The 14,857-nt window shown below is 40.9% G+C and overlaps 1 protein-coding gene across 2 annotated transcripts in view; it reads right to left on the bottom strand.

Moving 5' to 3' along the window:
• Positions 1-653: 653 nt before the first annotated feature.
• Positions 654-14,857, bottom strand: part of ska3 (spindle and kinetochore associated complex subunit 3) — a 30,096-nt gene continuing 15,892 nt past the window's right edge. The window contains exons 5-10 of one of the 2 annotated variants that reach the window (XM_055636978.1): positions 13,718-14,147; positions 9,295-9,395; positions 8,640-8,803; positions 4,407-4,616; positions 2,119-2,239; positions 654-1,406 (exon numbers count right to left, since the gene is read on the bottom strand). In XM_055636978.1, the coding sequence (XP_055492953.1) occupies positions 2,156-2,239; positions 4,407-4,616; positions 8,640-8,803; positions 9,295-9,395; positions 13,718-14,147 (989 nt within the window). In that variant the 3' untranslated portion in view covers positions 654-1,406; positions 2,119-2,155. The remainder of the gene's footprint in view (positions 1,407-2,118; positions 2,240-4,406; positions 4,617-8,639; positions 8,804-9,294; positions 9,396-13,717; positions 14,148-14,857) is intronic. The other variant, XM_055636979.1, reaches the window with a different exon arrangement.

Here is a 14,857-nt window from a genome sequence, read left to right as displayed (position 1 = left end):
AGCATCTTTCTTTTAGCATGCACAAATCGTAATGCAATTAATTATTTGTGTACTACCAATTGCTGAATTGACAACAAAAATGAAGCGGAGACAAGGAACTGCTGGAATCTTGAGCAAAACAGTGCTAGGGTCCCAACCTGAAATGGAGCCTGACCCACTGGGTTTACTCCAGCACTTTGCATTTTGCTAAAGCAATACCTAGGTAGTTTAAACTCCTAACAACTTCTCCATTATATGATATTTAAAAGCAGGCCAGGTATTACTACCATTAATGGAAATGTTCAAGCTACTATCTTGGTAAGTGCCCATGAAGATATGGGAGAAAAATGAAAAATATCAATCTCCAGCATCCATGACCCCAAACTTTTTAAAAGATGGAACTGTTGCCATTTAAAAAGGCTAAAATATGTAGTAATCCCTAACACATTAATTAACAATTGTATAAATAAAATCATATACACATGGAAGCAAACAGAAAACAAGTACTGGATTAGCAGACAGGCCAAAATGGAAATGAGTTTGAATTGGGGTTTCATAGAAAATAGATGCAGGAGGAGGCCATTTGGCCCTTCAAACCTGCACCATCTCCTCACAAATTGTCTGCCCTGGCTGGTTCTTCAATTAAAGCGAATGCCTGAAATCGTAATGCAATCAGAGTCCAGCATATGTTTATTTGTTAATCATAGTATACACAAATCAATTAATTGTATAAAAATTGAGAATTTTACACTGTTATCATCATGACCAAAGTATTAGAATGTGGGAATTAGATCAATTGCATAATCACATACTGAATGTCAAGATCAGTCACAACTTAAGTAATGCATTTTACTCCAGCCTCAAAAATATGTAAAATAGATACAATAGGTCTTAAAGCTTCAAAGGACAGTGAACAAGATGCACAATATCCATCATGTCAGGGCCGGCACCCTGGCTCCAAACATACATCAACCACTGTTTAAAATCTTTTTTAAAGATCCAGTTTTTTTAAGAGATACAGCACGGAAACAGGCCCACTGGGTCCGAGTCCGCGACGACCAGCAAGCCCCGTACACTACACAAACTAGGGACGATTTTACATTTTCACCAAACCAATTACCTGGACATTTATGGAGTGTGGGAGGAATCCGAAGATCTCGAAGAAAACCCAAGCAGATCACGGGGAGAACATATTGAAAGTATGGAGACAACTCTTTGTGCTTCATTACAACTGAACATTTATTCTACATTACTATTTATGTAAACCAATTCAGTCAACGTGGATCTGTTGTTGCTTCGAGCCTGCTTTTCAACAGCACTGAGCTGTTCTACTTCCAGAAGCACTCTTCTAGTCCAGTTCTGAATTTTCCAGTTAATTGAATGTTGTTATATTCCATTTAATTTTTCACGTCAAAACAGGTCACTTTCTAGGAAAAATATAAACATCATTAGAAAATGATCCCCCCCCCTTTTTGAGCACTGATAAAAGGTACAAGAAAAATAGCACTTTAATCAAGAGCCACTTGATTTTTTCTTAAACAGCCTTTTCCACCAACATCTCTGAACAACTATTTTTACCACCACACCCTTCCTTAAAAATTATCCAGCCGCTGAGCATACTTACTAAACATTTTGTTTCTTGATATTTACTATAAAATAGTTTAAAACATTATACCCTCAAACTGAAAGTGCATTTGTGAACATTTGCATCTTCGATTTGGTTGATAGTTCCTATGAAGTAGGCTGAGGGTCACAGGACTGGAAGAGATCACATAGGTGGCTGAATCCAAACACTAGAAAATTAACCAGGTTGGACCAAATAACAATATTAAAGGCTGCACCATATATGTAGTTTTGCAACACAGATGTCCTCATTTACACCTTGTATTGATTACATCATTGACCTGCAAATATCCTTGAAAACTGCAGTAGGTGTCCTTTAATTCCAGTCGTAATGTAAGTATATTCTGCTATGATTAGCTTTACTAAAAAAAAAGCTTTAATGAATACATTGAATCAGAGGGATCACACTTTCTTTGAGGAGGTGCAGCCTTGAATCATGTTAGTTGCAGTACTGAATCAAAATTATTGAGGGTTAATGAAATACATTAAAAATACATTTAAATGCGAATTGCTTACCTATTTTCCTCCTTAAATTTATTCCATGCTGCAATAATCATTGCATTGAATGGATGAAATTCTCTTTACTAGATTTATGGCCATAAGGAGTCTTCAAATTCACATCATACGATGATATAATCTGGCACAGAGATTGTATGGTTAGTATTTTATTGCAAAAAGAATTAGAAACTATCATTTTAACTATGGTAATATATTTTAGTTTTACTTATTACTTGGATGCATAGACATTAAATTTTAAGGAACAGATTATGAATATGCAAAAATAGATAAAATCAGGCAAGGTGTCCATTGAACCCATCAATCTCAGCTTGACGTCCCACACCAGCCACATATTTATACAATGTTTTTAAGATAAAAAAAAACCCTAAAATGCTTTACACAAGTATTGAATAAATTTGACAATGCCACAGAAGGAAACATTTGATGAACAAAACTGAAATCAACGAGTGAAACTCTTGAGGAGAGCACTAGCAAGAGGGGTTGAGAAATAGAAAGGTTCAGAGGAAATTCCAGATGCCAGGGCCATGCCAGTTGAGACATTTAGAATTAGAGTATGGAAACAGGCCCTTCGGCACAACCTGTTCATGCAAACCAGGATGTCCCATCTCATTTGCCTGCATTTGCCCCATATTCCAAACTGTTCCTATCCATGCACCCGTCCAACTGTCGTTTAAATGCTGTTATTCTACCTGATCAACTCCTCCATACAACCATCATCCTATGCACGGAAAGGTTTCCCTGCAGGTTCCTGTTAAATCTTTCCCATCTCATCTTAAATCTACGTCCTCTAGATCAGTGGTTCCCAACGTGGGGCGTACGCACCACGGGGGCAATTTGATTTTTAAGGGGGGCAATTGAGCGCGACTGAGGAGGCCTGGGTCCAAATTTTCGATTTTTATTTTTTTGGATTTTCCATCAGGTAAACATATGTAGTTTATGTTTCAGATGTTATTTTGAGTAAATAATTTTTTGGGGTAAAAAAGGTCTTTATTGTGTAGTTATTACATAATCACCACGCCATCGCTCTTCATGCACGTCGCACGAAGCGCGCGAGGTCATGGGAGAACCTGATTTATTGAATTGGATTTAGAAATGCGATTCAAAGAGCTTTTGCTAAGTTACCCTTATAATATCTATTTCCTCCGTTTTCTCTCAAGGGAAAGCAAGGGGAGGGCATCAGGATTTAAGAGGTGATTAGGTGGGGCATGGCCAAAAAAAGGTTGGGAACCACTGCTCTAGATCTTGATTCCCCTACCCTGGGTAAAGAGACGGTGCATTCACCTTATCTATTCCTCTCATGATTTTATACACCTCTACATGATCACCCCTCAGCCTCCTGCACTCCACAACGGTATACGGACACACTTCTGTTCTGTATTTATTTATGCCTACAATATTCTGTTGTGCCGAAGCAAAGCAAGAATTTCATTGCCCTATCTGTGACACATGACAATAAACTCTCTTGAATCTGGAATTTTGAGTCCTGGCAACATCCTTGTAAATCTTCTCGGCACTCTTTCCATCTTGATGACATTTTTCCTATAGCAGGGTGAACAAAACTTAATGTAATATTCCAAATGTGGCCTCACCAATGTCTTGTACAACTGCAACATAACATTCCAACTTCTATAAGCAATACTCAGTGCCAGAAGTCGAATAAAAGACAGAATGTGCGAGAAACCAGAATTGGAGATATGCAGAACGCTGTTGGGAATTATGCAGAAAAATCTGAAAACCAGGACGATAATTTTTAAATCAACATATTATTGAAATTCAAGGAGGAACAGAACTTGGTATATGCATCAACCAGAACAGCAAGTTTTGGCAACCCCGTTTACAAAAGGTGGATGATGACAAAGTAGAGTTGCAAAGGCTTAGTTCCACTCTTCTCTCAATATTTTCCATTTTCCCCATCGTTTCCAAAGTTGTGATGTTACAATGTAATGGTCAGATTGGATGATATTTTCAACTATACCAAAGATCTTTTTTTTTTAATCCCCAGGCACCCTTTTTCTTCTTATGTCTTGTGTTTTGTTGTAATTACCAATTTGTCAAAACCAATTATGGCATAAAACCCGTTCTTAAATGTTCTTATAATAATGATATATCAGTAAGTTTCAATATTTATCTTAAAATAAGACACCACAAATTAGATACGATGCTAACTGTGATCTTTAGCAAGTGCACAAGTTTTGGAGAGCCTCTGAAATCAGAATGTGGACATATCCTTTTATGCTGTCTCATGCCTCATCAATGATTGAGTAGTGAAAAGAAACAAAACCAACCTCAAGGACATCACTTGGAATTGTGGTGGTCATTTCTGGGATTTTTGGTGTGTCAAAAAGAATTTCATAGTTAGTCATCATTGGTAGAGGCGTTGGTGATATGGTGTCTCCATTCAAAAAGTAATTTTCAGAGTTCATAGACAGTAGCTGAGGTTCTTCTGATGCTTTTTGCATAAATGCTTTAGTTCCCTCTTTTCTTAAAATTTGAGACTGCAAAAAAAGGTTTAAAATGAAATGTAACGATTCCCCATTAAAGAGTTTCTTCTACTTAAATCAGCTGAGTAATATTAACCACTTTTCCAGGTTGCCCACCGTACACTTTTCATTGGTACCCAAAAATGCAAATTGAATTTGTGGATTTAAAATGCAAGTGGGTTCTTTATTTCACTTATCTAATCCAATTCAACATGCAGGTATTGTGTGGACCATTGGGTAAATGTGGGAAGGGCTAGGAAGGTACAATTTTACATCCTATTGCTTTGATACTCAATGCAGTGATCTGGTAGTGTGCTATTTTCTACGTACATTAATTGATCAGATATAATTTTGCAACATTAAACAAATTTACGATGCAAACATACATAGAGTGAACAACAATACAAGTTTCAGATGGTAAGAGTAATGGAGGTACTATGAAAAACAGCCCTGTGGATACAAATGTAGGGAAAGCCCATTTTGTAGTGACGCAGAAAATAGCAAAGCCACTGATCTAGAAAAAAGTTCCAACAAAGGTCCTCTGTGGCAAGTGCTTTCCCTTTTCCAGTGTCTTGTGCTGTTCATTTCCAAGATCCCTCTCTCAGAAGCTGTGGTATAACCGAGCCTGCTAAGTGGTTAATCACATTGAAGAATTTGTTATATCCAGTCCTTTGAGTCTACGCCGGGTCTTAGAGCGATCTCAGTTAATCTCATTTCTCACAGACCACATAAGAAAGAAAGGAGAAAACCAAATGTCCTATGTGTCATTTTAGAGACAGAGCATGAAAACAGGCCCTTTGGCCCACCGAGTCCACGCTGACCATCGATCAACCGTTCACATTAGTTTCAATGTAATCCCACTTTTGCATCCACTCCCTACACACAAGGGACAATTTACAGAGTCCAATTAACCTGCACGTCTTTGGGATGTGGGAGGACACCAGAGCACCCAGAGGAAGCTCACGCGGTCACAGAGAGAATGTGCAAGATCCATGAAAATAGCACCCAAGGTAAGTATCGAATCTCGGTCTCGGGAGCTGTGAAGCAGCATCTGTACCAACTGTGCCACTGTTTCCTTGGAAAGTCAGTCTTATAGGTTGGAGGCCGGTAACTAGTGGGGTGCCTCAGGGGTCTGTGTTGGGTCCACTGTTGTTTGACATATACATCAATGATCTGGATGATGGTGTGGCAAATTGGATTAGTAAGTATGCAGATGATACTAAGATAGGTGGTGTTGTGGATAATGAAGTAGATTTTCAAAGTCCACAGAGAGATTTTAGGCCATTTGGAAGAGTGGGCTGAAAGATGGCAGATGGATTTTAATGCTGATAAGTGTGAGGTGCTACATCTTGGCAGGACAAATCAAAATAGGACGTACATGGTAAATGGTTTGAGAATTAAGGGACAAAAGTTAGGGGCAACATGAGGGGGAACTTCTTTATTCAGAGAGTGGTAGCTGTGTGGAATGAGCTTCCAGTGGAAGTGGTGAAGGCAGGTTCGTTTTTATCATTTAAAAATAAATTGGATAGGTATATGGATGGGAAAGGAATGGAGGGTTATGGTCTGAGTGCAGGTAGATGGGACTAGGTGAGAGTAAGTTTTCGACATGGACTAGAAGGGACGAGATGGCCTGTTTCCGTGCTGTAATTGTTATATGGTTATATCCAAACCACATTATTTTGTCTCTAGCTGTATGTAGGTTGCAACTGGTCTGAAACAGTTACTACAGAATTAAAAGAGAGAATTGACAGCCAGCTTATTGGCAATTGCCACTTCAGAACATGATTAATCATTTTTTATCGATTTTCTTAGAAATGAGAATATTAGAACATTAATAGATCATATTGGATTTAAACAATGAAGTCAGGATAGAGATTCCACTTTAATGCAGGAACTGCAGATTCTGGTTTAAACCGAAGATAGACACAAAATGCTGGAATAACAGCGGGATAAGCAGCATCTCTGGATAGAAGGAACGGGTAACGATTTGGGTCAAGACCCTTCTTCAGACTGAGTCAGGGGAGAGGGGGATACAGAGATAAGGAGGTGTGGGTAGACTGATGGGACTGAAGGCTGATAAATCCCCAGGGCCTGATGGTCTGCATCCTAGGGTACTTAAGGAAGTGGCTCTAGAAATCATGGATGCATTGGTGGTCATTTTCCAATGTTCTATAGATTCAGGATCTGTTCCTGTCGATTGGGGGGTAGCTAATGTTATCCCACTTTTTAAGAAAGGTGGGGAGAGAAAACAGGGATTAGAGCCCAGTTTGCCTGACATCGGTGGTGGGAAAGATGCTGGAGTTGATCATAAAAGATGAAATAGCAGCACATTTGGATAGCAGTAACAAGATGTCAGCATGGATTTATGAAGGGGAAATCATGCTTTTGGAATTTTATGAGGATGTAACTCGGAAAATGGACAAGGGAGAGCCAGTGGATATAGTGTACCTGGACTTTCAGAATGCATTCGATACAGTCCCACATAGGAGATTAGTGGGCAAAATTAGGGCACATGGTGTTGGGGGTAGAGTGCTGACATGGATAGAAAATTGGTTGGCAGACAGGAAACAAAGAGTAGGGATTAACGGGTCCCTTTCAGAATGGCAGGCAGTGACTTGTGGGGTACTGCAAGGCTCGGTGCTGGGGCCGTAGCTATTTACAATATATATTAATGATTTAAATGAAGGGATTATAAGTAACATTAGCAAATTTGCAGATGACATAAAGCTGGATGGCAGTGTGACCTGTGAGAAAGATGCAATGAGAATGCAGGATGACTTGGACAGGTTGAGTGAGTGGGCAGATGCAGTGGATAAATGTGAGGTTATCCACTTTGGTAGCAAAAACAGGAAGGCAGATTATATTATCTAAATGGTGTCAAGTTGGGAAAAGGGGAAGTAAGGGATCTTGGAGTCCTTGTTCATCAGTCAATGAAAGTAAGCATGCGAGTACAGCAGGCAGTGAAGAAAGCGAACGACGCTGGCCTTCATAACAAGAGAAGTTGAGTATGGGAGGAATGAGGTCCTTCTGCAGTTGTACGGGGCCCTAGTTAGACCACACCTGGAGTATTGTGTGCAGTTTTGGTCTCCAAATTTGAGAAAAGGACATTCTTGCCATTGAGGGAGTGCAGCGTAGGTTCACAGGTTAATTCCTGGGATGGCGAGACTGTCATATGTTAAGAGAATGGAGTGGCTGGGCTTGTATACTCTGGAATTTAGAAGGATGAGAGGACGTCTTATTGAAACATATAAGATTTTAAGGGTTTGGAAACACTAGAGTTAGGAAATATATTCCCGATATTGGGGGAATCCAGAACCAGGGGACACAGGGGTAAGCCATTTAGAACGGAGATGTGAAAACACTTTTTCACACAGAGTTGTGAGTGTGGAATTCTCTGCCTCAGAGGAGGTCGGTTCTCTGGATACTTTCAAGAGAGAGCTAGATGGGGCTCTTAAAGATAGTGGAGTCAGGGGATATGGGGAGAAGGCAGGAACAGGGTACTGATTGTGGACGATCAGCCATGATCACATTGAATGACGGTGCTGGCTTGAAGGGCCGAATGGCCTACTCCTGTGTCTATTGTCTATTGTGTGAGGTGTGAAAAGAGCCAAAAGAGATGGAGATCAAGGAAAATGTAGAATAGATCATTGTCAAACTAGTCGGAGAACTGGAAAGGGGGAGGGATGGAGAGAGAGGGAAGGCAAGAGTCACTTGAAGTTAGAGAAGTCAATATTCATACCGCTGGGGTGTAAGCTGCCCAAGCGTAGACATGTACAGTTTTAAGATTGCATTCATGACAATATAATACATACTGATAATAATACACGTGAAATAATGGACATCTATATTTTGGCAAGTTTGCAACAATTTTTGAAAGAAGTCTCAGTGATTTTATTTCCTGAGATCCAAGCAATAGGTCAGTCAGATACAAATAATTTTTTTTTTTCAAAATCAGGATTAAGAACAGTAATTGCAGAATGCTGATAGAATTTATGGGTCTATGTATAGCCACTGCATTAGGCTGAAGATCAGACTCACAGTAGATTGCTTTTTCAACCAGGGTGTTTCAAAATTTGGTAGAGCCGGTGAAGGAATTGAACCATTGGATCTTCTTACTTCATCCATTGAAACTTTGGAGTTATCTTGGTGTACTTTCAGACCAGGTGTGCAGAACACAGGAGGCAAAGGAGAATTCAACATATCTGCCATGAAATATGAAAATATAATATCATTAATTCACCCATCCATCCCCTAGCACTTTCCCCTTCAATTGCAGGAGATGTAACATTTGTCCCCACACCTGTCTCATGTCCATCCAGGTGTGACAGAAGTTCACCTGCATCTCTTCCAACTTTGACCATTGCATTTGGTGCTCCCGACCTGATCTCTACATCTGAGAGACCAAGCATAATCTAGGCGAACATTTCACCAAACATGCGCTCTGACCAAGCCATTTTAACTACCCTTGGTCGACTCCATTGTCAGAGTAAGGCTACATACAAACTCGAAGAACAGCACCTCATATTGTGCTTGGATAGCTGATAACACAACCGTGTGAACACTGGATTCTCCAAATTCAAGTAATACCCCTGCCTCTCCCTTTCTCTTTTTTGTCCTCCCCCTTGTGCACACATTTCTCTGACCATGCCATTTCCACACCTCCTCCCGCTCATCTCGCACCCCTCCTACTTACCGTCAGGCATTGACATACAAGGCACAAAACCATCCCTTACAATCTGTTCTGATGAAGAGGCTTTTGGTGGAAAATCTTCTGCTGTAGATGAAGGATTACCACTGGAGCCCATTGGTTTTGGGATGGCGGGGAGTAGACAATGGGAGAGAGAAAAATTGAGAAACACATATCTTTAAAGATTGACAGAGACAAATTATGTAATTACACTTGCTGACAAAATTGTGTATTCATTAACACAAAAATTCTAAAGAAGATATGAAACTTTTTTTTCCTCCTTAATTTACAAGTGCTGAGAAATGAAGATACTCTAAACCATTCACTAGCACTGCTAATGACATTATGGATTGGACTGAAACTTTGTGATAAAACCATTTCTGTCAAGTTAAGGTGTTACGAATGCTTATCTGAAATTTTTTCTGCCAAAGGAATAAAACAGATTAAAAACTGCATAAAGCTTTAAGTCACTTTTAGTCAAGTCACTTTTATTTCTATAGCACATTTTAAAAACAACTCTCGTTGGCCAAAGTGCTTTACATTGGTGGAGGTACTAACTTTATACAACATTGGTTCATCGCTGCACCAAAAAAACCCAGAATATAAAACACTCCCTGTTTGAACTCTCGGCAGACGGTACAGATCCACAAGGGCCAAAGTGCAGACTAAGGGACTGTGGTTTACATTGTTGGGTGTGTATGCGTGCTTTGTCTGTACTATTTGCTTACTTTATACAACCGTGGATGTTTGGTTCATAGACTGACTAAGTACATACAGTGGCTTGTACAAAGTTTTCAATACCCCTTGAACTATTCTTTCTATTCACATTTTGTGGCTTGCAAAAGTTTTCATACCCCTTGAACTTTTCCACATTTTGTCACGTTACAACCACAAACGTAAATATATTTTATTGGGATTTTATGTGAAAGACCAACACAACGTGGTGCATAATTGTGAAGTGGAAGGAAAATTATACATGGTTTACAATTTTTTTTACAAATAAAAAACTGAAAAGTGTTGCATGCAAACGTATTCAGCCCCCCGAGTCAATACTTTGTAGAACCACCTTTCGCTGCAATTACAGCTGCAAGTCTTTTGGGGTATGTCTCTACCAGCTTTGCACATCTAGACACTGAAATTTTTGCCCATTCTTCTTTGCAAAATAGCTCAAGCTCAGTCAGATTGGATGGAGAGCGTCTGTGAACAGCAATTTTCAAGTCTTGCCAGAGATTCTCAATTGGATTTAGGTGTGGACTTTGACTGGGCCATTCTAACACATGAATATGCTTTGATCTAAACCATTCCATTGTAGCTCTGGCTGTATGTTTAGGGCCGTTGTCCTGCTGGAAGGTGAACCTCCGCCCCAGTCTCAAGTCTTTTGCAGACTATAACAGGTTTTCTTCCAAGATTGCCCTGTATTTGGCTCCATCCATCGTCCCATCAACTCTGACCAGCTTCCCTGTCCCTGCTGAAGAAAAGCATCCCCACAGCATGATGCTGCCACCACCATGTTTCACAGTGGGGATGGTGTGTTCAGGGTGATGTGCAGTGTTAGTTTTCCGCCACACATAGCGTTTTACAGTTAGGCCAAAAACTTCAATTTTGGTCTCATCTGACCAGAGCACCTTCCTCCACATGTTTACTGTGTCCCCCACATGGCTTGTGGCAAACTGCAAACGGGACTTCTTATCTTATGGCTTTCTTCTTGCCACTCTTCCATAAAGGCCCGATTTGTGGAGTGCACGACTAATAGTTGTCCTGTGGACAGATTCTCCCACCTGAGCTGTGGATCTCTGCAGCTCCTCCAGAGTTACCATGGGCCTCTTGGCTACTTCTCTGATCAATGCTCTCCTTGTCCGGCCTGTCAGTTTAGGTGGACGGCCATGTCTTGGTAGGTTTGCAGTTGTGCCATACTCTTTTCATTTTCGGATGATGGATTGAACAATGCTCCGTGAGATGTTTAAAGCTTGGGATATTTTTTTATAACCTAACCCCGCTTTAAACTTCTCCACAACTTTATCCCTGACCTGTCTGGTGTGTTCCTTGGGCTTCGTGATGCTGTTTGTTCACTAATGTTCTCTAACAAACCTCTGAGGCCTTCACAGGACAGCTGTATTTATACTGAGATTAGATTACACACAAGTGGACTCTATTTACTAATTAGGTGACTTCTGAAGGCAATTGGTTGCACTGGATTTTATTTAAGGGTATCAGAGTAAAGGGGGCTGAATACTTTTGCACGCCACACTTTTCAGTATTTTATTTGTAAAAAAAATTGAAAACCATGTATCATTTTCCTTTCACTTCACAATTATGCGCCACTTTGTGTTGGTCTATCACATAAAATCCCAATAAAATACATTTACGTTTGTGGTTGTAACGTGACAAAATGTGGAAAAGTTCAAGGGGTATGAAAGTTCAAGGGGTTTTGCAAGCCACTGTACATAAATACATACGTATAGCCCTCCCTCAGAGAACGTCAAGAAAGGCTTGAGAGTAAAGATGAGTTTTAAGTCTCTACTTAAAAGAGTCAATGGAGGGGGCAGTTCTGATGGGAAGGGGGATGCTGTTCCAGTTTAGGAGCTGCAACCGCAAAGGCACGGTCGCCCCTGAGCGTATGCCTAGTCCGCGGGATGTTCAGTAACCCCAAGTCGGCCGATCTGAGGGACCTGGAGGTGGTGTGGTGGGTAAGCAGACTTTTGATGTTGGTGGGGGAAAGCCCGTTAAGGGCTTTGTAATCATAAAGAAGGATCTTGAAATTTATTCGGAACCGCACAGGGAGCCAGTGGAGAGAGGCCAGAATCGGGGTGATGTGGTCCATTTTCGGGTGCCCGTCAGGAGTCTTGCTGCGGCGTTTTGGACCAGTTGCAGGCGGGACAGGGAAGATTGGTTGATGCCAGTGTAAAGGCAGTTGCAGTAATCGAGGTGGGAGGAGATAAATGTGTGGATGATCTTTTCGAGGTCATCAAACTGGAGGAATTGTTTTATTTTAGCTATCGTCCGAGGCTGGAAGAAGCTAGTTTTTACCACGGCATTGACTTGTTTGTCAAATTTCAATGCTGAGTCAAATATTACGCCAAGGTTTTTGACATGAGGTTTGAGTAATGGGATAAGGCTTCCAAGGCTGCCTGCTATCATTTTGATTGAGTCCGAGGGGCCGAGAAGGATGACCTCAGACTTACTCTTGTTTAGGTGGAGGAAGTTCTGGGCCATCCAACACTTTATATCCTCGAGGCAGTGGATAAGGTTAAGTAGATTTGATCGGTTTTTGGGCTTCAGGGGGAGATAGAGTTGTGCATAGTCTGCATAGCAATGGAAGGAAATGCCGTGCCTTTGAATGACTTGGCCTAAGGGGAGCATATACAAGGAGATGAGAATGGGGCCAAGGATGGAACCTTGTGGAACCCCGCAGCAGAGGCTAGCTGGGGAGGAGAAAGTCACCTATGTTAGTAGAGAAACTCCTACCTTTGAGGTAGGAGATGAACCAGCTCAGGGCAGTGCCATCACTACCAACCCCGTACCGGAGACGGTCAATTAGGATGGTGTGGTCGACAGGAGTCTCGCTGCGGCATTTTGGACCAGTTGCAGGCAGGACAGGGAAGATTGGCTGATGCCAGTGTAAAGGGAGTTGCAGTAATCGAGGCGGGAGGAGATAAATGTGTGGATGATCTTTTCGAGGTCATCAAACTGGAGGAATTGTTTTATTTTTATGTTTAATGTTCATTGCAGTTATTGAAACATATAAAATTTTAAGGGTTTGGACACACTAGAGTTAGGAAATATATTCCCGATGTTGGGGGGAGTCCAGAACCAGGGGCCACAGGGGTAAGCCATTTAGAACGGAGATGCAAAACACTTTTTACTGTAAACAGGAAATTCACAATAAATCCTTAAAGGGGCTGTCCCACTGCGGCAACCTAATCTGTGACCTTAGACGAGTTTGCCCTCGACTCAACTTCGCAGCATTGTCAACACGTGGTCCTAGGAGGTCCTATGAGCTCACTGGAACTCTCCGTGAGGGAAGTTCCCGAATACTCGTGGCCTCAGCTAGGTTGCGGAAAAATTTTCAGCATGTCGAAAAATTTTCCGTGAGTAAAATCTGGTCGGCATGGTTCTTTTTAACTCGTAGTGCAGTGGAGTGGGGTCGCTATTTAGTTTCAGGCAGTCGAGGGCAGCCGTAGGCATTCTCCTTCTCTGACCGGGCATTAATTGGCTCATTGGAGTTTTCAGGACCAAGGAAAATGTCCGGTAAACTTTATTATACTTCTTAAACCTGTCTCCACTCCTTCTCCCCCTCACTAATGATCCACTTCTAAAAATCAGATATAAATCAATTATTATTGATTATTTTTTGAAAATTAAATAGAACTTTGGAAACAGAATACAGAAAGTTGAAGGACTTTTTCTTTTGAAAATATTTATACGTTACCTGTTGTTCTTCAGTTGATCACGTTTATTGTACAGAGCCATGGTAAAATCATTTACACAGCCTGTGTGTTCACCAATTTCAAAACTTTCCATCTTGGGAGTAAGGAGCATCTCATCACCCAGCTGCAATGTGCACTTTGGTGTTTTTGGCCAAACTGGATCTTGACATATGGAAGAATGCACATCATAGTTTCCAGGGAATTCCTGAGCCATTTTAGGATCTGAAGGCAAGGTACACTCTGGCACTCCACAAACACTTTGAAACATTAAATGACCAAGTCCAAAATCTCCAAGCTGTGGGGTACGCAAATGGTCAGTCAGCGAAGGCTTCTCACACTGCGGAGTATTAACTTCTTCATCTTGTGGTTCAGCCTCAGATCCAGCATTTTCAGCCACTTCAGTTTCAGTTTCCATGGATTTCATCTGTGGTTCTTGGAAGAGGAAACATGCATTTTATTTGGATGTTGCCTACTTTCCTTCGCTTCAAGGCAATGAGGCTCATCCTCAGGAGAACATCTAATTCAACCAGACATAAGATGCCCTCCCATATCATTGGCTAAATTATTTGACTGCAATTGACTTTGCACTATAACATTATAAACAGTCTGAAGATTTAACCACCACCTTTCATGAACATTTCCCAAATACTTTGATGATGGGAGGCAGAGGGCAGTGCTGATGCTTTCCTGATTGGAGGATTTTGGCCAATGATGTATGGCGGTGATTGATGCTAGGCCCCTCGATTATTAAAAAAAAAGCACATTATAAACACAACTGTGTGAATGGCATGAAGGGGGTTCGGGGCTAGCGTTTCAGACTCATAATAACAAAATTATTTCTCCTGAAGGATTTAATGGTGCTAAAAATCTGAAGGTAGTTTGCTACATGGTTTATTTAATGGTGGATCATTGCACAAATATCAATGGAAGCTATTTTTGTCACTTGCAGTGGTCACATGTGGTGAAACCAACAGCATTTTTAAAAGACAATAATGTTTGATTACCGAGAGGGCAGGGTGGTTTAGGTGAAAACAGTTTCAGTTCCCTAGCCTGCTTTTTCCAGGGCAGTTATTTTCTGCTTGTCAATTTGCAAAGTAACATTTAGGTGATTCTCCAATTCCCAACAGAAATCGCGTTATAAC

Source organism: Leucoraja erinacea, chromosome 6 (assembly GCF_028641065.1).
Source record: "Leucoraja erinacea ecotype New England chromosome 6, Leri_hhj_1, whole genome shotgun sequence".
NCBI classification, from domain to species: domain Eukaryota; kingdom Metazoa; phylum Chordata; class Chondrichthyes; order Rajiformes; family Rajidae; genus Leucoraja; species Leucoraja erinaceus.
This window is presented reverse-complemented; position numbering and strand designations above follow the sequence as displayed.